This window comes from Hypanus sabinus, chromosome 13, assembly GCF_030144855.1.
Source record: "Hypanus sabinus isolate sHypSab1 chromosome 13, sHypSab1.hap1, whole genome shotgun sequence".
In the NCBI taxonomy this organism is placed as follows: Eukaryota; Metazoa; Chordata; class Chondrichthyes; order Myliobatiformes; family Dasyatidae; genus Hypanus; species Hypanus sabinus.
This window is the reverse complement of record NC_082718.1, coordinates 896,246-924,092: the sequence shown is the minus strand read 5'-3', so window position 1 is coordinate 924,092 and position 27,847 is coordinate 896,246. Positions and strand designations below refer to the sequence as shown.

Genomic DNA, 27,847 nt, shown 5'->3' with positions numbered 1-27,847 from the left:
AAACAGTCAATATTTCAGGCCGAGACCCTTCAACAGGACTGAATGAATTCCGCCATCAATAACAATTAGGAACAAGTACGCAGTTTTATAGAACTGTAATAGTTTTGCTAGTGTTCTAATTTTATTTCATTTAAATGCATACATAACTTGTTACCCAGATAAATGGTAGCTTGTCTTCTTTATACCTTTATTTCCATGAAACTTCTGCTAATTGGAACAGCCTCTTAATTGAGCCAAAATGTATCATTTCTGATGTGTCCCAATTACCGGGAATTCACTGCATATAAACCTGGATCACTCTTGGTTGAAATGCTATTCTGTGGACAATGACCTATCAAAGAGTTTCCATTGTCCTTCAAGAGAAAGTGGAATGCAGAGGCACATATGGTTTGTGGTTCAGCATTAATCGAGTTTCTTTTCATGGCAGCGCCCAATGCAGTGAAATACTGACCACAGGTCTGGCCATTTCATTCTAACACATCATTGCCATCTTCTGGCTCAGGCCTAGTACTGCAATCGATAGTTCAGGTTCTATCTCATAACAATTAACTATAAATGGCAATTGATCAGTACCTTCAGCTGGATTGCAGGTAATCCTCAAAAAGCTTATGATAGCAGATGGATATTCACTTATGAGATGCATCGTGGGGACTGAGACAAAGGAAATGCTGTCAAAAGGCAGAGGAACAAAATGCGATCTCACCTATGGCAACCAAATCAGCAGACTGGAGCCACAATACCAAAACAACTTCAAAAGGTCCTCATACCAAGAATAGTTGAAGTTCTTAACTGAAGAGCATCCTAAAAGGACTTCAATGATCAAATTCGTTAAGTGAATAATGAATGCAACCTGTGAGAGTGAACATGTGGAGTAAAGAGACTGCAACATAGCAAACTCAGGAAAGGCACACAAACATATGCTCGCACACATTTGAAAGGACCATATAGAGGCAGGCAGATATGGAGTTGGGTGAGCAACAAATACCGATAGGATAGCAAGGGATCTAAGGCAGGCATCTTGTGTGGTGGGAGAACATGGTGGTTGGGAAGATGGAGGGACTGAGTGAAGCAGGAAACCAGGATACTTATTGGAAATAAATCCACAGAGCAGGAAAAGTCAGCTCGAGTTTATTGTTTGGGTTTCCTCTCAGTGCAAAGTCAGTCCAATAAGCAACAGAAGATCTCATGACGTGTTGCAGGTGATTCATAGGAGTAGTTTAATCTCATACTCCGATATCTATCCTGTGCCTCATTGAGCTCACAATGCATTCGCTCAGCAAATTCAGTTAGTAAATTGGAATGTTCTTCCATTAAACATTGAAAGGGGTGGGGGGGGGGGTGAATGATACAGGAGAGCCTGAAGAGCAGCTCCAGTTGCCTTCAGGTGAGGAAGGGTAGGTAAAATAGGATACAGCAGAGGTGGATGGATGTAGAGGTATGGTTGAGCAGTATTGAAAGCTAATCAGTGACCTGGATAGGGGATTAGCATTTATGGAGTAGTGTATTATTGGAGGTTGTTGGAGGAGTGGGCACAGTCCAGGTAAAAATGCAAGGGATCCGTAACACGAGTACAGGTGTAGGAGGAAGACTGAGATAAGAGACCTGGAATATCTCAGTTAAGTTTGCCCTTTTAACTGACCGCAGGAGATTTCCGGGATCATTTTGGTAGCATTACACATTCCATCTCAGGCCAGCGTCAATCAGACTTTAGATGATCTAAGCAATGGGATTAACATGCACAAAACAGTGCACTCTAACGCCTTCATCATCATTTTGGGGGATTTTAACCAGGCTAGTCTGAAAAAAAAATCACTAAGCAAATACCATCAACAGATCACTTGCAATACTATAGGAAACATCACACTGGACCATTGTTACGCCACCATCAAGAATGCCTACTGAGCTATTCCACGATCTCACTTCAGGAAGTCTGATCACCTGGCTGTACTTCTACTCCCTGAGTATAGGCAGAGACTGAAAACTGCAACACCAGTAGTGAGGACCAAGAAGGTATGTTTAAGGTATCCCAAGTGAATCTGCAGATGCTGGAAATAAATAAAAAACCCAAAATGCTGGCAAAACTCAGCAGGCCAGACAGCATCTATGGGAAGAGGTAATAACGATGTTTCGGGCCAAAACCCTTCATCAGGAGTGAAGTAACATAGGATGGTCGACGGGGGGGATAAGAAGTGGGGGGAGGAATAAAGTAGAGAGCTGGGAAGTGATAGGCTGGAGGGAAATGGGCTGGGGGAAGGTGGAGAATTATGGGAAATAAAAGAGAAAGAAAGGTAGGGCTGGGGGGAGAGATTATAGTGAGGGGGGAAAAAGAGAGAGAAAGAGAACCAGACTAAAATAATAGATAGGGATGGGGGTAAGGGTGGGGGGCAGGGGTATCAATGGAGGTCAGTGAGTTGGATGTTCGTGCTGGCAGGAAGGAGGCTACCTAGGCGGGAGATAAGGTATTGCTCCATCAACCTGCGTGTGGCCTCATCTTGACAGTAGAGGAGGCCATGGACAGACATGTCGGAGTGGGAGTGGTCGTGGTCAGTGGAATTGAAGTGTGTGGCCACAGGGAGATCCCGCCACTGCTGGAGGACCGAGCGCCAGCGTTCAGCGAAATGGTCTCCTAGTTTGCAGCGGGTCTCCCCAATGTATAAATGGCCACATCCGGAGCACCGGATACAGTATATCACCCCAGGTATGTTTTTTGCATGATTTTTGGTCTATTCAATATACCTATATTGTGATTGATTATTATTATTATATATTTCTTTTCTTCTTCTTCCATCTTATGTATTGCATTGAACTGCTGCTGCTAAGTTATAAAATTTCCTGACACATATCGGTGATAATAAACTTGATTCTAATTCTAGCAGGCCAGTAGCGGGAGGGCTTCAGGAAATGGTCATTGGGGTTGGCAATGGTACAGACAAAGGATCTGCAGGATTAAAGGTATAAAGGATTGTCACTAAGATAGGCAGGGTACAGGAGGATGCTGAGCATATCAGAGAGGGGTACAGAAGTCTGTAGGGTGGACAAAATGAAGAATTTTACCCTGAGAAAAAATGCAGCACGAAGGTTAGTAAAATGAGAGGGGGTTAGGAGAAGGACTGGTAAGATGAGGAGGGATTCAGGAGGATAGTCAGTAGTGTAGGGATGGATAGTAAAACAATGTGATACTTCTTAAAGATGCACCTGCATCCTGGATCCTTGCCTGCAAGGGGGAAAAGATGCATCCAGGGAATTTGGCAGAATGCCTCATCACCCTGACTAATCCTCAATGCTGAAAGAACTGCCACGATTACACTGATAATGTCAGCCTTACCCCACCCAGTTCAGCAAATAAAAGCTTACCTCCAGCTCCCGCATGACTTCATCCATAAAATCACTACTGTTTTCTTTATATGACACTGCCAATTTTATTGTGTCACGAAATAGCTGCAGAAGGAATGCAAAAGAGAGGAGGTGATTTTCAAGACTTTGACTTCAACACCTTTCACAGGGTCTCTTAAAGTATGACAATATTGTAACATTGCAGAAACTATGACAGCCATTTTGCACGTATCACAATTCCACAGACAAGAGAGAATGCAAATGCAAGGTAATCTATAGATGCTGGAAATTCAAGCAACACACACAAAATGCTAGTGGCACACAGCAGGCCAGACAGCATCTATATCTTTTCTTTCAGTTAGTCCTGACAAAGGATCTCGGCCCGAAACACCAACTGTACTTCTTCCTATAGATGCTGCCTGGCCTGCTGCGTTCCACCAGTATTTTGTGCATGTGACAAGAGAGAATGATTTGATTGCTTCTCCAAATATGACTTCTATGCACATCTGAGCAGACAGGCTGAGCCTTAAGTTGACATTTTATCCATAACAGTAAATTCCCTCAGTAATATCTTCAATTTCAACTGTGATTCTGTGGTAGCACTCTTAGCTCTTCGGTCATTAAATTTTTGCTTTAATCACTCCAACCCAGATATTTGAGCATATTAAACATTGACGGACTCATTTTTTCTGTCCAGTCAAGGAGTGAAATGGGGCAGAATATTCTTTCCTAGCTAGTCTATGCTGGTATTTACTTAGCATACAAATGATTCCACATGGGTTTCCCCCACTCAAATTAAGTCCTTCCATCCTACCTCCACATCCTTATGATCCCTGTTGCAAAATGCATTTTTTGACTAAATGGGTCATCCTGACTCAAACTCATTGTTATAAATTTAAAACATACAGTAGTCTACTGTGCTGCTATTTTATGAAGGTAAAGATACTGTAATCTAATAATTACAAAATAATAATTAATAGAAAAATTATTTTGCTTATCTCGGGCCATCTCTCACCATCATTACTAGCCCTGGCAACAACCCCTGGCAGACCCCCCTCTAATGTGCATTGAGAGGCTACTGCACTAATTATCCATTTCCATCACTAGAAATAGCATCACATGTTAATAAGGCCATAGCAAATCAAATGTGGCATTTAGCTCATTTCTGTTGGAAAAGAATTGAGAAATTTTGGTGCTATGACAAACCAACATAAACTTGGTTGGATCACACTGGAAATACTGTGCAAAGATTTAACCTTCATTTTAGAAAATGGAAAAAGTACTGGAAAGGTTGTGCACTAGAAATGTGAGGAAAGACTGATTTAAGTAGGGCTCTTTTCTCTGGAACAGTGATGCTGGGATACTAAGTTTGACCGGAGTGTGAGAATAGCCCCAAAGAACCTAATGCCTGTGTCAGCTTTTATTTCTTAGGTTTGTAAACATACAGCAAATAAAAATTTCCTTTTGTTGAAACCTAGTGTAACTAATAAATCAGAAAGGAATTAAGAGTAGCCTCTTTTCCACATGTTTATACAATGAGTCCCATGTTCTAATTTTTCTCAGTGTAATGCATTACTTACTCACTTTTGCCTCTTTTTTTTTTTTTGCTTTTCTGAACTTGTGCCCTTTAATTACTGCAAACTTACAACCAGCAAGTCTATACTGATTCTATAACTATGTGCCACTGCTCGTAATATGCCACGCCACCTCTTGTCTTTCAGCTGTAAATACTGGGATACCAACATTCCTTTAAATAAAATTTTCCAAGGCTTTGCACCTACCTTTACTACATTGGTCCCATCAGCTGCTGACACGAAGTAAAAAGGTAACCCATGCTTCTTGGCAAAGTTAAAGCTTTTCTGTGTGATTTTCATATCAGCTGGAAGACAGGAAATAGTGTGGTGTTCATTCCGATGCACACTGGCATCACTATGTGTATAAGATACCCTGCAAATCCTCCACCCCTGTTCAAAAATAATCAGTGACACAGAACCCAAAACCTGATTCTGAAATTCGAACATTATTACTCCCCATCTAATGCCTACAATCCACTGCTGTTGGTAGAATTTCAGGTGGCGTTGAGGAGGATTACAGGGGCAAGACAGATCAGCTAGTTGAGTGGTCTCACAACAGCAACTTTGTAATCACTGTCAGCAAGAGTAAGGAACTGATTGTGGACTTCAGGGAGGGGAAGTAAGGAGAACTTGTTAAGGGAGAGAAATGGGTGCAGTTAGTATTACAAGAGAGAAGGTGCTTAAAAAGCTAAAAGACACAAAGGTACACAAGTCACCTGGACCAGATGAACAGCACCCTAGGGTTCTGAAAGAAGTGGTATTAGAAATGATCTTTTAAAAATCAGTGGACTCTGTCATGGACTGGAAAATTGCAAATGTCACTCCACTTTTTAAAGGAGGAAGGCAGCAGAAAGGAAATTAAGACCAGTTAGCCTGACCTCAGTGGTTGAGAAGATGTTAGAGTCTATTGTTAAGGATGAGGTGATGTAGTACTTGGTGATACAGGACAAGATAGTTTCCTTCAGGGAAAATCCCGCCTGATGAAACTGTTGGAATTCTTTGAGATAACAAGTAGGATAACAAGTGGGTGCAGTGGATGTTGTACATTTGAACTTTCAGAAGGACTTTGACAAAGTGCCACACATGAGGCTACTTACCAAGTTAAGAGCCTATGGTATTACAGGAAAATTAGGAGGCTAGAGCATTGGCTGATTGGTAGGAGGCAGCGAGGGGTAATAAAAGGATCCTTTTCTAGTCGGCTGCCAGTGACTAGTGATGTTCTGCAGGGGTCAGTGTTGGGACCACTTCTTTTTATGCTGTATATAAATGATTTAGATGATGGAATAGATAGCTTTGTTGCCAAGTTTGCAGACGGATAGGAAGATTGGTGGAGGGGCAAGTAGTGTTGAGGAAGCAGGTAGGATGCAGAAGGACTTAACAGATGAGGAGAATGGGCAAGAAGGTGGCAAATTATATACAATGTTGTAAAATGCATGGTCATGCACTTTGGTCATAGAAATAAATGTGCAATTTTCTAAATGGGGAAAAAATCCAAAAATGAGATGCAAAGGGATTTTGGAGTCCTTGTGCAGAACACCTCAAAGGTTAACTTGCAGGTTGAGTCGGTGGTGAGGAAGGCAAATGCCATGTTAGCATTCATTTCAAGAGGTCAATAATACAAGAGCAAGGATGTAATGCTGAGTCCTTATAAGACACTGGTGAGGCCTCACCTTGAGTATTGTGAACAGTTTTGGGCTCCTCACCTTAGAAAAGATGTGCAGGCATTGGAGAGGGTCCAGAGGAGGTTCATAAGGATGATTCCAGGAGTGAAAGGGTTATCATGCGAGGAATGTTTGATGGCTCTGGGTCTGTACTTGCTAGAATTCAGAAGGATGAAGGGGCATCTCATTGAAACCTTTCGATTGTTGAAAGCCCTTGACAGAGTAGATGTAGAAAGGATGTGTCCCATGGCAGGAGAGTCTAGGACAAGTGGGCACAGCCTCAAGATAGAGGGGCACCCTTTCTAAACAGAGATGCAGAGAAATTTCTTTAGCAAGAGGGCAGTGAATTTGTGGAATTCGTTGCCATGTACAGCTGTGGAGACCAGGTTGTTGGGTGTATTTGAGGCAGAGATTGATAGATTCTTGATTGGACATGGCATTAAAGGTTATGGGGAAAAACCAGGAACTGGGGTTGAGGAGGAGAAAAAAACAATCAACCATGATTGAATGACAGAGCAGACTCAACAGGCCAGATGGCCTAATTCTGCTCCTATGTCTAATGGTTTTATGGTCTTATTAAAGGATCAGCAAAAAGAAAGGGTGAGCAACTTCAAGTTCCTGGCCGTCAATATCTCTGAGCATCTATCCAGCCCAAAACATTGATACAATCACAAAAAATGCATGCCAGTGGCTCTACTTCATTAGGAATTTGATATGTCATCAGAGTTTTACAAATTTCAATAGGTGTACAATAGAGAGCATTCTGACTGGTCGCATCACAGCCTGGTATAGCGCCTCCAAGCACATTATTGCAAGAAGCTGCAGAGGGTTACAGACATAGCCAGCTCCATCACAATTACTGCTGTTGGCAAACAACGTATTTCATGTCATATGTCAGTGATAATAAATTTGATTCTCTCCATTTGTTTTCACTTGTCTACCGTCAGACCTTGTTCTTCTGCTCCCAGTCCACTGCTCCATTTACTTCACAAGTCCTCAGCTCAACAGTGCCAGTGAATAGGGAAATAGGGAAACTAGAGGACAGAAGCTTGGGTCTGTCTACCAAAATATGTTCTAATTGGAGAATAATAAAGGAAAAATAAAAACACATTTCTTCAAATTAACAAAGACAAACAAAAAGGCAAATGAGCAATGGGATGAGCCCTGCCAAAGCATTACGGCCCAAAACGTCGACTGTAATTTTCCATAGATGCTGCCTGGCCTGCTGAGTTCCTCCAGCATTTTGTGCACGTTGAAAGGTATAAGTAAATTTAGGATTCTCAGGAAATTCTTCAAGGAAACAGTAACATTTCCCTTTAACTTAGAGAAGTAAAATAAATTCCAGGTATTATTTAAGCAACAGTGGCTTACAGTGATGTTCTGAACTGTGGTAACTCTCCCAAAGGACAGGTGCACTGAATGACTTTCCTCAACCGCATCCAGTCTGATGTCCTTTGCTGATCAGCTAATAGTTCAGCTGGAAAGTACAGGTCTAAAGGAACTAGTTTCAGATCTCAGTGCGATTGATAGATAATCTTTGAACTCACCATCTATTTTGTTAGCGACAATCACGCAGGGGATTTCAGGCCGAGATTCCCTCAACTCAGTGTACCAGTTACTCAAATTTTTGTAAGTTATCTTCCTCTGCACATCAAACACCTAATCTCAAAATGATAAAATAAATTAGTTTTCTTTTCTAGCCATTGGCAACCATATCATTAAGCTTGTTTTTTTACACATTCACCGATCAGAGTCACAGAGTTAGTATATAGCATGGGTAAGATATGTGGTAAAGCTCCCTCTAGATTATGCAGCTAAATACTCCCAAGGCAGATACTGTGGTTACTAGAAACAGAGTACAGCTGGCATTTTGGCACTGGATATAGGTATTTAGAGATCTAGATAGGAAAATGGCCTGTGAAATGATGAACTGAAGCTTTGGGCCTACTCCGGTGGCTCTGGGGATTCAAGGTCTAAAGACTCAATTTGGTTCAGAACGCTGTTGCGTGCTTCTATTGTTTGATTGAGTTGTTTTGTTTTTTTCTCTTTATCTGTGCATTGGATCTTGGTCTTCCTTATTCTTAATTTTTCTTTTTTAATTGGGTTCTTTTGGGTTTCTTACCTTCTAGCTGCCTGTAAGCAGACAAATCTCAAAGTTGTATAAATCTACATACTATAATAATAAACACACACAAACTGTCGGTGGAATGCAGCAAGCCAGGAAGCATCTATAGGAAGAAGTACAGTCGACGTTTTGGGCCGAGACCCTTGGTCAGGACTAACTCAAAGAAGAGACAGTAAGAGATTTGAAAGTGGGAGGGGGAGGAGGAAATCCAAAATGATAGGAGAAGACAGGAGGGGGAGGGATGAAGCCAAGAGCTGGAAAGCTGATTGGCAAAAGGGATACAGAGCTGGAGAAGGGAGAGTATCATGGGACAGGATGCCTAGAGAGAATGAAAGGGGGAGGGTAGCACCAGAAGGAGATGGAGAGCAGGCAAGGTGTGAGAGGGACAGAGAGAGAAAAAAAGAGAAAAGAAAAAAGGGGAAAAATAATAGATAAATAAATAGATTTCTCTCTTCTCCTATCATTTCGGATCTCCCCCTCCCCCTCCCACTTTCAAATCTCTTATTATCTCTTCTTTCAGTTAGTCCTGACGAAGGGTCTCAGCCCGAAACATCGACTGTACTTCTTCCTATAGATGCTGCCTGGCTTGCTGCGTTCCACCAACACTGTGTGTGTTGCTTGAATTTCCAGCATGTGCAGATTTCCTCATGTTTGCGCTTTGATAATAAACGTTCTTTGAATCTTTGGAACTGATCCCAGTTCCTATATGATAGATGATGTCAATTATTCCTCCTGATGAGAAACCTTGTGACAATGGCAGAGGGAAAAGACAATAGTTGAAAGTCAGGTAAGCTCTCCTTGAGGCAAAGGCAAGTTGAATGTAATTGCACTAACAAATTTGAACCACGCAAACTTCCATGATAGGCTCACTGTTTGAAACAGGCAGAGTATGTGATAATCTATGATGTCTTTAATGATCAACTACCCGTGAACAAATGTTTATATCAAGCAAACAGACCTTACTTGTTGCCTGTGGTTTTGACAGTAATATTGAGATAGATTTACCTGCATTAAATACTGTAAGAAAACATCGTTTACTGAAATAACCTTTGACACTAAAGTAGAATCTGTAAAGACCCACCATGATACAGGCATGTGCTTTATGGTAATAGGATGGATGCATACTCTGAAAACGTTCTTGTCCTGCTGTGTCCCAGAAATCTGTAAAATAAAACATCTGTACTATCAACCATTGCATTTAAAGTGTATTTTAAAATTTTATTTAAAAAATACACTACACCAGTACCTTTCACTAGCCCTAAACTTTATCTGTCCTGCTGATCATCATAACTATTTTTCCACAAGTGTCTCAATCTGTTCAATGAACAAAGATCAGAAAAAAACATTCATCCCCTCAATCCTCTTCTGACGACAGGTGTGAATCAATGGGGTATTCTCATCAGAAATTATGATAAAGTTATTGTGTTCAAGCTTAACTCTTGAGATTCAAGAACATAGCTGTCATTTTTGTGATTCCTTCAGTTCTATTCATTGTCAGAAATGCTATCTTCTCAGATGAGTCATTGAACTTAAGATACATCTGTCCTCTGAGATGAAGAGAGAAGAACTAACTGAAGTGGAACAGGAAATTTTCAAATCCCTTCTTTATTTGATCTAATTTGTATCCATCCGTGTAGTTTGTGTTACTTTTTTTGACAATATTCCTTCTTGGTGACCTGAGCTATTTCATTATATTTAAAGTCAATATAAAAATGCAGATTACTGGCCAGTGTTGATTTCTTCTGGCTTCCCAGCCAACATTTATTCCTCTATTTTTTTATCATTAAAAGTAACTATATTTTCAGTTATATCATTGCTGATCAAGACCTGTTTTCTATACAAGATTCTATGTTACTGAAGTATCTATTGAACAAAAATGTACATTTGGCTGTAAAACAAATAGTAACTTCAGAATAGGTGAATGGTGCAAAATAAATTTTATTCCGCCATTTAATTAGATCTTGGTTAAGTTTTGCCACAATTCCATTGATCAACTTGGACATACTTTCTCATCCCAATCAAATCTTTCAAACTTACAATATGAAGTTTCAGTTCAGCCACAGCACCCAGAGCCTTTTGAAAGAGGATGTTGCAGATTTTCATTATCCTTTGCATGGAAGACTAATTTGTGATTTCATTCCAGAATTGGCAAAGTCTGACTACCACATCGAAGAAAAACATGGTCATTTGTGAACTTGACAGATCAATCTAATTCATGGCAATTTTAGTGGCGGAGTTTTTTGTAATGTTGTTTGGAATTCACCCTTTATTTCTTGGCATAAAAAGCATGATTTTTCCAGGCTCTCAGCACATGTGACAATAATATGCAAATACCAATTACCCATTTTTTTTGGCTCATCATGAACATTAGAAATAAATAAAGGAAGTTAATATTTACCCACGATAACAGTCTTGTCATTGACTTTGGTAGTGTATTTATACAGTGTCAATGCGTAAGTGGACAGCTGCTGAGGACGACTAGAATCCAAGTTAAGGTGTATAAGATACAGAAAAGGATCCTGGCAATTAAATGATACATTTGTCCCATTCAGTAGCTCCACTATATGACAATCTGCCCTCAGTTATTTTGGGTTCAAAATAACCTAGAAGGTTAATTTCATATTTGGAACAAAAAGCAAAAAGCAAAGTAGAAAATATTGGAAATGTAGAGCAATTCAAGCAGCAGTGCATGGTCATGCTGCTGAAATTTCTGCAGATGCTTCCCAATCAGTTGAGTGTTCCTGGCATTTCCAAATTTCATGCTGTGTTCATTTGACCAAGAACCATAAGACCATAAGATATTGGAGCAGAAGACGCCATTTGGCCCATTGAGTCTGTTCTGCCATTCAATCATGGGCTGATCCAATTCTTCCAGTCATCCCCACTCCCCTGCCTTCACCGAATGCCCTTCAATGCCCTGGCTAATCAAGAACTTATCTATCTCTGCCTTAAACATACCCAAAGACTTGGCCTCCACAGCCACTCATGGCAACAAATTCCACAGATTTACCACCCTCTGACTAAAGTAACTTCTCTGCATCTCAGTTCTAAATGATGTCCTTCAATCCTGAAGACATGCCTTCCTGTCCTAGAATCCTTTACCATTGGAAATAACTTTGCCATATCTAATCTGTTCAGGCCTTTTAACATTCGGAATGTTTCCAGGAGACCCCCCCTCATTCTCCTGAACCCCAGGGAATATAGCCCAACTGTACACAATACCCCAAGTGTGGTCTCATGAGTGCCTTATAGAGCTTCAACATCACATCCCTGCTCTATACCTTTAAAAATGAATGCCAACATTGCATGCACCTTTTTCACAACTGACTCAACCTGGAAGTTAACCTTTAGAAATACAGAAAAACTGCAGCTCAATACATGCTCTTTGGCCCACAAAGCTGTACCAAACGTGTCCTTACCTAGTTACCCATAGCCATCTATTTTTCTGAGCTCCATATACCTGTCCAGGACTCTCTTAAAAGATCCTATCGTATCCACCTCCACCACCATCACTGGCAGCCCATTCCACGCACTCACCACTCTCTGCGTAAAAAACCTAACCCTGATATCTCCTCTGTACTAACTTCCAAGCACCTTAAAACTGTGCCCTCTCATGCTAGCCATTTCAGCCCTGGGAAAAAGCCTCTGACTATACACATGATCAACGCCTCTCATAATCTTATACACCTCTATCATGTCACCTCTCCTCCCCTGTCGCTCCAAGGAGAAAAGACTGAGTTCACTCAACCTATTCTCATGAGGCATGCTCCTCAATCCAGTAAATTTCCTCTGCACCCTTTCTATGGTTTGACATCCTTCCTCTAGTGAGGCAACCAGAATTGATCACAGTACTCCAAATTTGGTCTGACCAGGGTCCTATATAGCTGCAACATTACCTCTCAGCTCCTAAACTCAATCCCACGATCGATGCAGGCCAATGCACCCTATGCTTTCTTATCCAGAGTCAACCTGCGCAGCAGCCTTGAGTTTCCAATGGACTCAGGCCCCAAGATCCCTCTGATCCTCCATAGTACCAGGAGTCTTTCCATTAATACTACATTCTGTCATCATATTTGACCTACCAAAATGAACCACCCCACACTTATCTGGATTGAACTGAATCTGCCACTTCTCAGCCTAATTTTGCATCTTATCAATGTCCCGCTGTAACCTGTGGAACCTGTGGGCTGACAGCCCTCCACACTATCCCCAACACCTCCAATTTTTGTGTCATCAGCAAATTTACTAGCCCATCCCTCCACTTCCTCATCCAGGTCATTTTATAAAAATCATTAAGAATAGGGGTGACTGACCTCCATGCAGAATATGACCCATCTACAACCACTCTTTGCCTTCTGTGGGCAAGCCAGTCCTGGATCCACAAAGCAATTTCCCCTTGGATCCCATGCCTCCTTACTTTCTCAATAAGCCTTGCATGGGGTACCTTGTCAAATGCCTTGCTGAAATCCATATACACTACATCTATTGCTCTACCATCATCAATGTGTTTAGTCACACCCTCAGAAAATTCAATCAGGCTCATAACACATGACCTGCCTTTACAAAGCCATGCTGATGACTCCTAATCATATTATGCCTCTCCAAATATTCATAAATCCTGCCTCTCAGGATCTTACCAACCACTGAACTAAGACTCAATTGTCTATAATTTCCTGGGCTATCTCTACTCCCTTTCTTGAAGAATGGAACAACATCGACAACTCTCCAATCCTCCGGAACCTCTCCCGTCCTCATTGATGATGCAAAGATCATCGCCAGAGTCTCAGCAATCTTCTCCCTCGCCTCCCACAATATCCTGGGATACATCTCGTCCGATCCAGGTGACTTATCCAACTTGATGCTTTCCAAAAGCTCTTGCACATCCTCTGTAATATCTACATGCTCAAGCTTTTCAGTCTGCTGTAAGTCATCCTTACAATCGCCAAGATCCTTTTTCATAGTGAATACTGAAGCAAGGTACTTATTAAGTACCTCTGCTATTTCCTCCGGTTCCATACACACTTTTTCATTGTCACACTTGATTTGTCCTATTCTCTTGTACCTTATCCTCTTGCTCTTCACATACTTGTAGAATGCCTTGGGGTTTTCCTTAATCCTGTCCACCAAGGCATTCTAATTTCTTTCTTGAGCTAGCCTCATAATCTTATAGCTCTCTATCACTACCTAGCTTTTTGAACCTTTCATAAGTTCTTCTCTTCTTCCTGACTATATTTACAACAGCCTTTGTACACCATGGTTCTTGTACCCTACCATCCTTTCCGTCTCATTGGAACGTACCTATGCAGAACTCCACGCAAATATCCCCTGAACATTTGCCACATTTCTTCTGTTCATTTCCCTGAGAATGTTTCCAATTTATGCAATTTAGGGTATCTGGCACAAGGACTCTCAAGTCCCTTTGCACCTCTGCATTTTGAATTCTCTCCCCATCTGAATAATAGTCTGCCCATTTATTTCTTCCACCAAAGTGCATAGCCATACACTTTCTAACATTGCATTTAATTTGCCAATTTTTTGCCCATTTCCCTAAACTATTTTAAGTTTCTCTGCAGGTTCTCCATTTCCTCAACACTACCTGCTCTTATATCTATCTTTGTATCATTGGTTAATTTAGCCATAAATCCATTAATACCGTAGTCCAAATCATTGACATACATCGTAAAAAGCAGCAGTCCCAACACCGACTCCTGTGGAACTCCACTGGTAAGTGGCATCCAGCCAGAATAGGATCCCTTATTCCTGTTCTCTGTTTTCTGAGGAATAGAAGGCAGATTGAGAACCTTCTATTAGAGCAAGAAGGCTGAGGGTGAATGTCTGATTTTTCGGAGCAAAGGGAATTTTTTACTACTTGAGGAAAAGAAAGGCGAGACTGCACAGGCGCGTGCCATCAGCCAGTGTGCCACCAGCACACGAAAGGTTTAAAAAGATCACCATATCCAGGAAGCAGCAGAGTGACAAGGCTTTGGCACAACGGGCTTAGGCAGTAATGAGACGATCCGAGGTAGGTTTAACTTTGTTAATTGCGGAAAGGAGATAGTATGTGTGTGAGGTCAGTTTTCTGTGCTCAGTGTCAGATGTGAGGGTCCTGGAGTCTCCCAGCCTCCCGGACAGCCATATCTACAGTAGGTGTGTTGAGCTGCAGCTCTTAAGGGACCAAGTTAGGGAAATGGAGATGTGGCTTAATGATCTCCGCCTGGTCAGGGAGAGCCAGGAGGTGATAGAGAGGAGTTACAGGCAGGTGGTCACACTGGGGCCATGGGAGACAGACAGGTGGGTCACAGTCAGGAGGGGGAAGGGGAAGAGTCAGGTACTAGACAGTACCCCTGTGACTGTACCCCTTGACAATAAGTACTCCTGTTTGAGTACTGTTGGGGGGAGGGGGGGAACAGCTTACCTGGAGGAAGCGGCAGTGGCCGTGCCTCTGGCACAGAGTCTGGCCCTGTGGCTCAGAAGGGTAGGGAAAGGAAGAAGAAGGCAGTAGTGAAAGGAGATTCTATAGTTAGGGGATCAGACAGGCGATTCTATGGACACAGGAAGTAAACTCGGATTGTAGTTTGCCTCCCAGGTGTCAGGGTCCGGGATGTTTCAGATCAAGTCCAAGTCAAGTCAAGTCACTTTTATTGTCATTTCAACCATAAATGCTGGTGCAGTACAAAGTAAAAATGAGACAATGTTTTTAAGAACCATGGTGTTACATGACAGTACAAAAACTAGACTGAACTACGTAAAAAACAACACAGGGAAAAAAAACACACAACAACGACACTAGACTACAGACCTACCCAGGACTGCGTAAAGTGCACAAAACAGTGCAGGCGTTACAATAAATAATAAACAGGACAATAGGGCAAAATATCAGTCCAGGCTCTGGGTATTGAGGAGTCTGATAGGTTTGGGGGAAGAAACTGTTACATAGTCTGGTCGTGAGAGCTCGAATGCTTCAGAGCCTTTTCCCAGACGGCAGAAGGGAGAAGAGATTGTATGAGGAGTGCATGGGGTCTTTCATAATGCTATTTGCTTTGCAGATGCAGTGTGTATTGTAAATGTCCGTGATGGCAGGAAGAAAGACCCCAATGGTCTTCTCAGCTGACCTCACTATCCGCTGCAGGATCTCATGATCCGAGATGGTGCAATTTCTGAACCAGGCAGTGATGCAGCTGCTCAGGATGCTCTCAATACCACCCTTGTAGAATGTGATGAAGATGGGGGGTGGGAGATGGACTTTCCTCAGCCTTCGCAGAAAGTAGAGACGCTGCTGGGCTTTCTTTGCTATGGAGCTGGTGTTGAGGGACCAGGTGAGATTCTCCGCCAGGTGAACACCAAGAAATTTGGTGCTCTTAACGATCTCTACTGAGGAGCCATCGATGTTCAGCGGGGAGTAGTCACTCCGTGCCCTCCTGCAGTGGGAGGGAGAACAGCCAGAGGTTGTGGTACATAGTGGTATCAAATGACATAGGTAGGAAAAGGGAAGAGGTCCTGAAAAAAAAGACTACAGGGAGTTAGGAAGCAAGTTGAGAAGCAGGACCGCAAAGGTAGTAATCTCAGGATTACTGCCTATGCCACACGACAGTGAGAAGAGGAATAGAATGAGGTGGAGGTTAAATGCGTGGCTGAGGGATTGGAGCAGGGGGCAGGGATTCAGACTTCTGAAACATTGAGACCTCTTTTGGGGCAGGTGTGACCTGCACAAAAAGGACAGGTTGCACTTGAATCCCAGGGGGACCAATATCCTGGCGGGGAGGTTTGCTAAGGGTACTGGGGAAGAATTTAAACTGGAATTGTTGGGTGGTGGGAATCGAACTGAAGAGACTGGGGAAGAGGAGGTTAGCTCACAAATAGAGAAAGCTTGTAAACAGTGTGAGAGGGAGGATAGGCAGGTGATAGAGAAGGAACACGCTCAGATCAAAGGTTTGAGATGTGTCTATTTTAATGCAAGGAGTGTTGTGAACAAAGTGGATGAGCTTAGAGCATGGATCAGTACTTGGAGACATGATGTGGTGGCCATTACAGAGACCTGGATGGCTCAGGGACAGGAATGGTTACTTCAAGTGGCGGGTTATAGATGTTTCAGAAAGGACAGGGAGGGAGGGAAAAGAGGTGGAGGCGTGGCACTGTCAATCAGAGATAGAGTCATGGCTGCAGAAAAGGATGCCATAGAGGGATTGTCTACGGAGTCTCTGTGGGTGGAAGTTAGGAACAGGAAGGAGTCAATAACTTTACTGGGTGTTTTTTTATAGGTCGCCCAATAGTAACAGGGATATTGAGGAGCAGATAGGGAAACAGATCCTGGAAAGGTGTAATAATAACAGAGTTGTCCTGATGAGAGATTTTAATTTCCCAACTATCAATCGGCATCTCCCTAGAGCAAGGGATTTAGATGGGGTGGAGTTTGTTAGGTGTGTTCAGGAAGGTTTCTTGACACAATACGTAAGTAAGACTACAAGAGGAGAGGCTGTACTTGATCTGGTATTGGAAAATGAACCTGGTCAGGTGTCAGAACTCTCAGTGGGAGAGCATTTTGGAGATTCTGATCGTAATTCTATCTCATTTACAATAGCAATGGAGAGAGATAGAAATAAACAAGTTAGAAAAGTGTTTAATTGGAGTAAGAGAAATTATGAAGCTATCAGGCAGGAAATTGGAGGCTCAAATTGGAAACAGATGTTCTCAGGAAAAAGTACGGAAGAAATGTGGCAAATATTCAGGGGATATTTGAGTAAAGTTCTATATAGGTATGTTCCAATGAGACAGGGAATTTATGGCAGGGTACAGGAACCGTAGTGTACAAAGGCTATAAATAAATCTAGTCAAGAAGAGAAAAGCTTACAAAAGGTTCAGAGAGCTAGATAATGTTAGAGATCTAGAATATTATAAGGCTACGAGGAAGCAGCTTGAGAAGGAAATTAGGAGAGCCAGAAGGGGCCATGAGAAGACCTTGGTGGGCAGAATTAAGGAAAACCCCAAGGCATTTTACAAGTATGTGAAGAGCAAGAGGATAAGACATGAAAGAATAGGACCTATCAAATGTGACAGTGGGGAAGTGTGTATGGAACGAGAGGAAATAGTTAAGGTACTTAATGAATACTTTACTCAGTATTCACTATGGAAAAGGATTTTAGTGATTGTAGTCATGATTTGCAGCAGACTGAAAAGCTTAAGCATGTAGATATTAAGAAAGAGGATGTGCTAGAGCTTTTGGAAAGCATCAAGTTGGATAAATCGCCGAAACTGGACAAGACGTACCCCAGGTTACTGTGGGAGGCGACAGAGGAAATTTCTGAGCCTCTGGCGATGAACTTTGCATCATCAATGGGGACGGGAGAGGTTCTGGAGGGTTGTGGATGTTATTCTTTTATTCAAAAAAGGGAGTAGAGATAGCCCAGGAAATTATAGACCAGTGAATCTTAGCTCAGTGGTTGGTAAGTTGTTGGAGAAGATCCTGAGAGGCAGGATCTACGTACATTTGGAGAGGCATAATATGTTTAGGAATAGGTAGCATGGCTTTGTAAAAGGCAGGTCATGCCTTACGAGCCTGACTGAATTTTCTGAGGATGTGACTAAACACATTGATCTTGGTAGAGCAGTAGATGTAGTGTATGTAGATTTCAGCAAGGCATTTGACAAGGTAGCCCATGCAAAGCTTATTGAGAAAATAAAGAGGCATGGGATCCAAGTGGAAATTATCAAATAAGGTCATATTCTGTATGGGGGTCGATCACCAGTGGAGTGCCTCGGGGATCTGTTCTGGGACCCTTACTCTTTGTGATTTTTATAAATGACCTGGATGAGGAAGTGGAGGGATGGATTAGTAAGTTTGCTGATGACACAAAGGTTGGAGGTGTTGTGGATAGTGTGGAGGGCTGTCAGAGGTTACAGCGGGACATTGACAGGATGCAAAACTGGGCTGACAACTGGCAGATGGAGTTCAACCCAAATAAGTATGAAGTGGTTCATTTTGGTAGGTCAAATATGATGGCAGAATATAGTATTGATGGTAAGACTCTTGGCAGTGTGGAAGATCAGAGGGATCTTGGGGTCCAAGTCCATAGGACGCTCAAAGCAGCTGCACAGGTTGGCTCAGTGGTTAAGAAGACGTATGTTGTATTGGCCCTCATCAATCGTGGAATTGAATTTAGAAGCTGAGAGGCAATTTTGCAGCTATATAGGAACCCAGTCAGACCCTACTTGGAGTACCATGCTCAGTTCTGGTCGCCTCACTATAGGAAAGATGTGGAAGCCATTGAAAGGGTACAGCGGAGATTTACAAGGATGTTGCCTGGATTGGGGAGCATGCCTTATGAGAACAGGTTGAGTGAACTCGACCTTTTCTCCTTGGAGCAAAGAAAGATGAGAGGTGACCTGATAGAGGTGTATAAAATGATGAGCGGCATTGATCGTGTGGATAGTCAAAGGCTTTTTCCCCAGGGCTGAGATGGTTGCCACAAGAGGACATAGGTTTAAGGTGCTGGGGAGTAGGCACAGAGGAGATGTCAGGGGTAAGTTTTTTTACTCAGCAGGAAGTGCATGGAATGGGCTGCCGGCAACTGTGGTGGAGGCGGATACGATAGGGTCTTTTAAGAGACTTTTGGATAGGTACATGGAGCTTAATAAAATAGAGGGCTATAGGTAAGCCTAGCATTTTCTAAGGCAGGGACATGTTCGGCACAACTTTGTGGGCCGAAGAACCTGTATTGTGCTGTAGGTTTTCTATGTTCGCCAGTGCTCCACCCATGCTAGCAATGTCCCCGTAATTCCATGGGCTCCTAGCTTGCTAAGCAGCCTTATTGGTGGCACCTTGTCAAAGGCCTTGTTATAATCCAAGTACACCACATCCACTGCATCTCCTTTGTCTACCCTGCTTGTAATTTCCTCAAAGAATTGCAGTAGGTTTGTCATGCAGGATTTTCCTTTCAGGAAACTATGCTGGCTTTGGCCTATCTTGTCATGTGCCTCCAGGTACTACGTAATTTAATCCCTAACAATCGATTCCAACAACTTTCCAACCACTGATGTCAGGCTAACAGGCCTATAGTTTCCTTTCTGCTGCCTCTCACCCTTCTTAAATAGTGGAGTAACATTTGTAATTTTCCAGTCATCCGGTACAATGCCAGGATCTATCGATTCTTGAAAGATCATCGTTAATGCCTCCGCAATCTCTCCAGCTACTTCCTTCAGAACCAAGGATGCATTACATCAGGTCCAGGAGATTTATCCACCCTCAGACCATTAAGCTACCTGAGCACCTTCTCAGTCATAATTTTCACTGCACATACTTCACTTCCCTGACATTCTTGATTGTCCAGTATACTGCAGACCCTATGAAGAATGATGCAAAATACGCATTCAGTTCCATATATGCAACCAGAATACATTACTTCTGGCATAATACATATGCCCGAATTCACGATACATATTTATAAATAGCTATATTTATCCAAGTTTTCATAATTAGACAACTGTCATATAGCTAATCAACAAGCATTTGATCAACAGTCTTTGGATAGGTTACATTAACAGCTAAACTTCCCCACGGATCGTGAGTACATTACACTGGACTCTTGGGTGTCATCATTTTCCAAATATTGTGTTTAATTTTTGGAATAGGAACAGCATCATCCATTTCTAATTTTCAGAAGGTGGTGAAGGACCACCTTATTGAGTAGTAGCTTTGACACAATTTGGTAGCTTTTTAGGGAACTTGCAGATTGTAACTCAGCCACTTCACTGCAGAATTGATATCACTAATGTGCCTAGAAGTAAGGAAATTTTCCCTTTCTAAATGGACACTAGTAACAAAATTTGGACTTTTCACATATTCAATAAATTAAGTCTCTGAAGTAGTACTCCTTTTACTTCTAATTATTTCTTAAACTAATGAATAAGGAGCAGGCATGAGCAATAATTTCTCTACCTCCAGTGACCACTCCCATCTTCCCTTTTTATCCCCCTTATCCTATCTGTCACAGTATCCTTTCTCTTATCCCCTGCCCTATTCATCACTTGCACATTCCTCCCTCTGGTTCCCTGCTCACCTTCCCTTTATTCTATATTTGACTGATCTCTCCTATCAGATTCCATCTTCTTTCACCCCTTTTATCACCTATCACCTCCCAGCTTCTTGCACCATTCCCCCTTCCCCACTGCCATCGTCCTCCCCTCACCCACATTTACCTATTACCTGCCAACTCTTTTACACCTCCACCCTTTTACCTTGGTTATCTCCCCTCCTGTTTTTTCCAGTCCTGAAGAAGGGTCTTAACCTGAAATGTCGGCTGTCTATTGCCCTCCGTAGATGCTGCATGGCCACTGATTTCTTTCAGTATTTTGTGTGTTACTCTCTGACTGCCATTGTGGCATTTAAACACATATTCACTGGAAGCAAATCAAGTAATTTATACACTATCACCTGTACATTATGTGAGTTAAATAGTATAGTGATTTTTTATGGTCTTGTGTATTTTTCATGTATAAGGATGATAAGAGGCATTGATCGTGTGGATAGACATTGGCTTTTTCCCCAAGGCTGAAATGGCTGACATGAGAGGACACAGTTTTAAGGTGCTTGGAAGTAGGTACAGAGGGTATGTCAGGGGTAAGTTTTTTTTTTTACGCAGAGAGTAGTGAGTGCATGGACTGGGCTCTCACGACCTGACTATGTAACAGTTTCTTCCCCCAAGCTATCAGACTCCTCAATACCCAGAGCCTGGACTGACACCCTGCCCTATCATCCTGTTTATTATTTATTGTAATGCCTGCACTGTTTTGTGCACTTTATGCAGTCCTGGGTAGGTCTGTATTCTAGCCTAGTTGTTGTGTGTTTTTTTTTCCCGTGTTGTTTTTTACATAGTTCAGTCTAGTTTTTGTACTGTGTCATGTAACACCATGTTCCTGAAAAACATTGTCTCATTTTTACTATGTACGGTACCAGCGGTTATGGTCGAAATGACAATAAAAGTGACTTGACTTGACTTGACTTGGGTGACTGTGGTGGAGGCGGATACAATAGGGTCTTTTAAGAGACTCCCGGACAGGTACATGGAGCTTAAAAAATAGAGGGCTATGGGTAACCCTAGGTAATTTCTAAAGTACGTGTTCGGCACAGTATTGTGGGCCGAAGGGCCTGTATTGTGTTGTAGGTTTTCAATGTTTTCTATGTTTCTATGTCTCAGTACTTGCCTTTGTGTGTAAGTATCAAGCTTTGATCATTTGGTGATAAGATAAAGAACTTTCTTGAGAATTCGCTGAGTGGTTTAATTCCTTGATTAATAAATGTTGATAGACATTAAGTAAATACACAGGTATGAAGTATATTAAACTATTGTGGGCATAATATACTTCAGAAAAAATGTGTGCAACTTAAGTAGAAGTCACCACAGCACCGTTTATCACTAAAGTAGCAGTTTCTACAGACAAACATTTTCTGCATGAATCAGCACTTGACAACGAGGGTACTAATCATAGGGCATTCCTCCTTCAAGATATAGTGAGAAGGAACACACAAATGACAAAAGAGGAATCAAATCAGAGCTAATAAACTCAGCGGATTAGAATTTGATTCCTGTATTTGGCCAATAATATTTTATTCACATGTAGATCTCGCAAAGGATACTATCCATCCATCAGGAATCTCTCCACCAACCTGTGAACATATATCATCGAAAGAAATTAGTGCATGCCTCAAGGAACTGAATGTCCACTCCATATTTCACTGTATTATCAATGCCCTCCTGTGGAAACATTGCTGATATTGAAGATCTGACTCAGCTGTTGAAGCTCTAAAGATATTGAGAGCTGGAGAGTGAAAATCTATGCAGAATACGGAGACAAGAAATTTGCTTTAAGTGTCAAAAATCTATTAATATGGACAATTCTTCACCGATCCAGCTCCCACAGGAATTGATCAACTTATTCTCCTGGGTTCTATCAGACTCCTGTAATATACAAACTTAAGGCCTGAGTATTTAATTCATCAATTTCTGCAGTGTTGTGAAATTGGATTTGCTGGATAAGCTGAATTGAATGTTGGAGGGAGAGCAGTCTGGAAAACAAAGTAAGTGGGAAAGAAATTAAAATGTCTATAGTTTTTTTTTGAAAACTTCCTCCTTGTTGTTGGTATTGAATGGGAGGATGGAACAAGAGAGCAAGTCATTGATAATAAACCTGATTCTGATCCCAATCTGTTCAATTTGAACTGATGGGAAATTGGCTTTTAAAATTGAATGCACCAATCTACCATTGCCTCCTTGAACTTCAGAAGTGGATGAGGTACTTGACAGTACTCTCAGCTTTATCTTTGACTGTCAGTCCCTTCCAAGTTCACATTCTATTTTTGCTGTTATCCCAGAACATCCATTTCCTTGCTCCCTTACATCACGAGCTGCTGTGCAGCTTGTGCATGAGTTAAGATGTAAATCACCAAATTTAGCTTCCCTGCATTAATGCTGTATCTCACACGATTGCTCACCACTCCAGGATCATCCAGGATATTACAATGCCAAGCGCGCTTTCTTGTTTTATCCTCCCATTCAATACCAACACCAAGGATGACGTTTTCAAAAAAAAAAACTAACTCTAGATGTTTTAATTTCTTTCCCACTTTCTTCGTAGTCCCTCCAACATCCAATTCAGCTTATTCATCAAATCCAATTTCACAATACTGCTCCTTACTAAAGGGTCAGAGGGGGAGCAGAAATTGGTGAATTAAATACTCAGACCTTCAGTTTGTAGACTATCTATGCAAAATATAATGTGCTGTTCTTCTAGATAGCATTGGCCTCACTCTATCAGTGGAGGAGGCTGAGGGCAGGCAGAGTGGTATGGGAATTGGAAGGAGAGGAGAACTAAAATGGCTTGCAATTAGCAGTTCCCAGTAGCTAATGCAAATAGTGCACAATTTGAATTCAATCCTGACTCTCCAATGTTATCTGTGTGGAGTTTGTTGGTTCTCCCTGTGACCATGTCAATTTCTTCCCACATCCCAAAAATTCTGGGAGAAGCCAGAGAGTGGTAGTAGATGGTTGCCTCCCTGACTGAAGGCCTGTGACTAGTAGGGTGCCACAGGGATCGATGCTGGATCTGTTGATATTTGTCATCTATATCAATGAACTGGATGATAATGTGGTGAACTGGATCAGAAGATTTACAGATGACACCAAGATAGGGGTGTAGTGGACGACAAGGAAGACTATCAGAGCTTACATTGAAAATTTACGAGGATGTCACTGAGACTGGCTCTGGACCAGCTGGAAAAATTGGGCTGAAAAATAGCATACCGATTTTAATGCAACAAGTCCAAGGTATTGCACTTCGGTAGGACCAAACAGGGTAGGACTTACACAGTGAATGGTAGGGTATTGAAGAGCGCCGTACAACAAAGGGATCTAGAAATAAAGGTCCATGATTCACTGAAAGTGGCGGCACAGATAGACAGAGTAGTAAAGAAAGCTTTTGGCACATTGGCCTTTATAAATCAATGTACATGGGAGATGGGATGTTGTGCTAAAATTGTATGATGGTGAGGCCTAATTTGGAGTATTATGCACAGCTTAGATCTACAAGAAAGATATAATTAAGGCTGAAAGAGTACAGAGAAAATCTAAAAGATGACACTGAGATTGGAGGACCTGAGTCATAAGGAAAGATTGAATAGGTTAGGACTTTATTTCTTGTGGAAGATTGAGGGAAGATTTAATAGAGGTACATAAAATTACGAAGGGTACAGATAAGATAAATGCAAGCAGGCTTTTTCTATTGATGTTGGGTGAGACTACCGGCTGGTGGCGGTAGTGGCATCAGTTCTGGACTTCGGAGTGAAGGCTCCCGAGTTTGAATCCAGCTGGCTCCCTTGCACGCTTTCCATCCGTGCTGGGTTGAGCGTCAAGCTAGCAACTCAGCCTCATAAAAACAAGAAAGCCTGCTAAAAACAAAACGCCATCACAATAGCGTTCCTACGACTCCACTCAGAGTTAAGGGCTTTCTTCTTCTGGGTGAGACTACAACCAGCGGTCATGGGTTAAGGGTGAAAGGTGAAAAGTTAAAGGGAAACATGAGGATAAACTTCTTCAAAGGGCCGTAAAAGTATGGAATGAACTGCTAGCGCAGTGCCAGCTCGATTTCAACGTTTAAGAGAAGGTACAAGGATGGTAGGAGTATGTTGGACTGAGGTCCGGGTGCAGGTAGATGTGAGTAGGCGGTTTAAATGGCTTGGTACAGACGAGATGGCTCAGAGGGCCTGTTTGTGTTGTAATTTTCTGTGACTCTATTAGTAAGTTGGTTGGTTAGTTGGCCAGATGCAGCATGCTCTGGGAGAGGATGGGGAAATGTCAAGGACTTCCCCTTCTGATCACAATCCAGCAAGGTCAACTGAAGGGCCAAATGTGTATATGGCTGAGAGCAGATTAAACTTGACTTGATGCACTGCGTAAATGAAAAAGCCATCCTTTCTGGGCCCAAATATTTGACAGGGATGTTAAAGGCAGCGTGATCTCTGCCCCAGCAAAGAGCTGCCCTTTCAAATAGGGAAGGGTAAAATAGAGTTGGACTCTTTTACAGTGATGAGCTCTAGATTGTTGATGCCCATTACCCAATCCCTGTGGCCAGTTACGCTTTTACTTACTTGGATTTACCCACAGCACTGTCTCCTAAACAGATGATTTTGATGTGTTCATCCCCATCATACTTGTCCTGGTTCAGTTCAGGTAGGGCACTGTTCTCTGCAGCCATGTTGTCCAAGTAATGACACGGGCTTGAGTGTTTCGTCTTCACTTTCTCCAGCTGATTCGTTCACTGACTGTTGTCTCAATGTTTGACTTCCACCCCTGCAGACTTTACAAAGTTCAGTACATCTGTACTATCCCTAGCTTATCTTAATAATCTGTACACAACCGTTGCCAAATCTTCCACTCTCTTATCATACTTTTATGTTACAGCTCTTTTTCTGAAATCACAAATCAAATGTCTTCATTCTGAATCTTACAGAAACTTATCAACAGCATATTCTAAAATCAGATGCTGCACTTTATTACTGAATTCAAAATCCAAATTCACAATATTAGGCTCAACAAATTGAACATATCAAGCATGTATCAACAAATAAAGTAAACCTTACCCAATCCTTGACTGTTTCTGTTCTTCTCTACGTTCTGCCTCAGTTTCCTTATACCTGTCTCTTTAGCAGACTTTTATTTTTGTTCCATGATCCAGACCATTCCCGTTCTTTTTCATGTGAGAGCCACAATTCTAATGGCCTGACTCTCACCGTTATTTCCTAGGGATTTCAGCATTGATTATTTTTCCTTTCAGTCCCTGTGCAAACTTATTCTGCCTAATTTTTTTAATCAATTTTCTCTTCTGACACCCCCTTCTTTATGTTTGTCTATATTATTTAAGATACACTCAAGAGCTCACACATTTTGTCTGAGATTTTGTGGCTGTTCCCACTGTCAATATCTTCACCTTCTCTACCACATAAACTTTCTGATAGCCCTTATGTTGCTATTCTATGTACCCCAAAATCTCAGCTCTTCAGTTATCTCAATCTTTTGAATCTACTTTTAACAATTTCCTGATCCTGTTCTTTATCTCAGAATGTTTTCTTGTAATCAGTGTTATTTTTATATGCCTATCTATTACTATGTTTCTTCTATATATGTATGTCACTGAAGTTGCTGTTAGTGTTCTACTTGTCTGGCAGGTTCCATCGATGTACCTCTCAACTTTTCTTCATAACCCTCTCTCAATCTACATCAATTGTTAGAACTGTTTATTTCTCCACCTCACTCACTCCCAAAATAAGCCAACCTTGTTGGTCCTGAATAGTTTTCAATCCTCCTCAGTACCAGTGGTACAATACATTCAAACACAACTCACCAGGTAAACCACACTAGATTCTGTCTTTCCCTTAGATAATTACTTTTCTTTTCCTTCCATATCCATTTCAAGTCTAAACCCTGTACTTTCCTTTCTAAATTAACCACCTTGTGTCTCTCCCTCCTTCTCGCTACTTTAGTGCTATCGCTATCTCCCTTCTTCTGTCTTCCAAACCCTCATTAAGCCTATTTATCTCCCTCTATCCTGTGCCCTCCCTAAATCTCTTTCTATATGTATCTTCAGTATCTCTCTCTTTCTTTTATTTCAATCTATTTTCTTCCCCTGCATTAAAATGCTGCTATTTCACCTATCAACTGTGATTCTACCCCACGCTATATTTACTACTCTTCCCTCCTTAATCTTTGTGCTTTCCTATCTCAACTCTCACTCTTTGTAGTTTACTTATGGACTTTCTTTTTCCTTTCTCTTCTCTTTCTTCTTGTATTTATATTTCCCTCACTTTCCTTTCCCGGTTACCTGCTTTATCCCTCTCTTTTTTTCTGCTCCTACATTATCGCTCTTTCTCCTTCCTTCTCCCCTTCTTTTCTCTCTCTCTCTCTCTCTCCTGTTCCCAGCTTTCCGGCAGCTATGCAACAGACGCCAGGCAGGGCCTCTATCGAAGCTGTCTAAGCGTCGCCTGTATATGCCTGCATATTGGGACCAACACCAACCTAGGAATCAAACAACTGATCAAACAAATATTATTTACAAGAGAAAAAAATTAGAAGAAATGATTAAACATTCACACTCCACGGACCCACCCGAGCTGTTCATACAGCGCCTGCCGTGGGCGGCCGTGTGCTCCAATCAGGGCGGCGGGAGGCTGGTAATTTAAAATGTAAGTCCTGCCCAGTGCGTGTCAGACAAGAATCGGTTGCTCTTATTAAATCTCTGACCATTTTTAATATATGTTTCATCTTGATCTCACAGGAATAGATTTCATTAAGAAAGAACGAACTTGCAGCTTCTACACAAGGCCGCCATGCCTCCCGGAAATAAAGATTAATCTCTTGGTTATCGTTGCAAGATACACAGGCGGAAAATAACAGAATCATTAAAATATAATGAGATTTTTTCATTTTCTTTGAATATTTTTATTAGACATAAAAAGATACAGCTAAAGGAAAATGGTGTGTGTATGTGTAGAGGGAGAAGGTAAAATCTTCAGATCAATACTCAATTACAATTAACAACACTCTAGAATCAGAATCTGGGTTAATATCACTGACATATGTCGTGAAATCCCTAACTGCGGCAGCAGTACA

At 41.7% G+C, this 27,847-nt stretch overlaps 1 protein-coding gene across 3 annotated transcripts in view; it reads right to left on the bottom strand.

Moving 5' to 3' along the window:
- Window positions 1–27,176, bottom strand: part of rabl2 (RAB, member of RAS oncogene family-like 2) — a 32,576-nt gene extending 5,400 nt beyond the window's left edge. The window contains exons 1-9 of one of the 3 annotated variants that reach the window (XM_059986978.1): window positions 26,583–27,169; window positions 25,822–25,980; window positions 25,330–25,538; window positions 22,324–22,353; window positions 11,092–11,171; window positions 9,775–9,854; window positions 8,116–8,227; window positions 5,115–5,212; window positions 3,355–3,438 (exon numbers count right to left, since the gene is read on the bottom strand). In XM_059986978.1, coding sequence (XP_059842961.1) covers window positions 3,355–3,438; window positions 5,115–5,212; window positions 8,116–8,227; window positions 9,775–9,854; window positions 11,092–11,171; window positions 22,324–22,353; window positions 25,330–25,436 — 591 coding nt within the window. In that variant the 5' untranslated portion in view covers window positions 25,437–25,538; window positions 25,822–25,980; window positions 26,583–27,169. Of the gene's footprint in view, window positions 1–3,354; window positions 3,439–5,114; window positions 5,213–8,115; window positions 8,228–9,774; window positions 9,855–11,091; window positions 11,172–14,369; window positions 14,468–22,323; window positions 22,354–25,329; window positions 25,539–25,821 lie in introns of all 3 variants that reach the window. The other 2 variants (XM_059986977.1, XM_059986979.1) reach the window with 2 other exon arrangements.
- Between the last annotated feature and the right edge of the window lie 671 nt (window positions 27,177–27,847).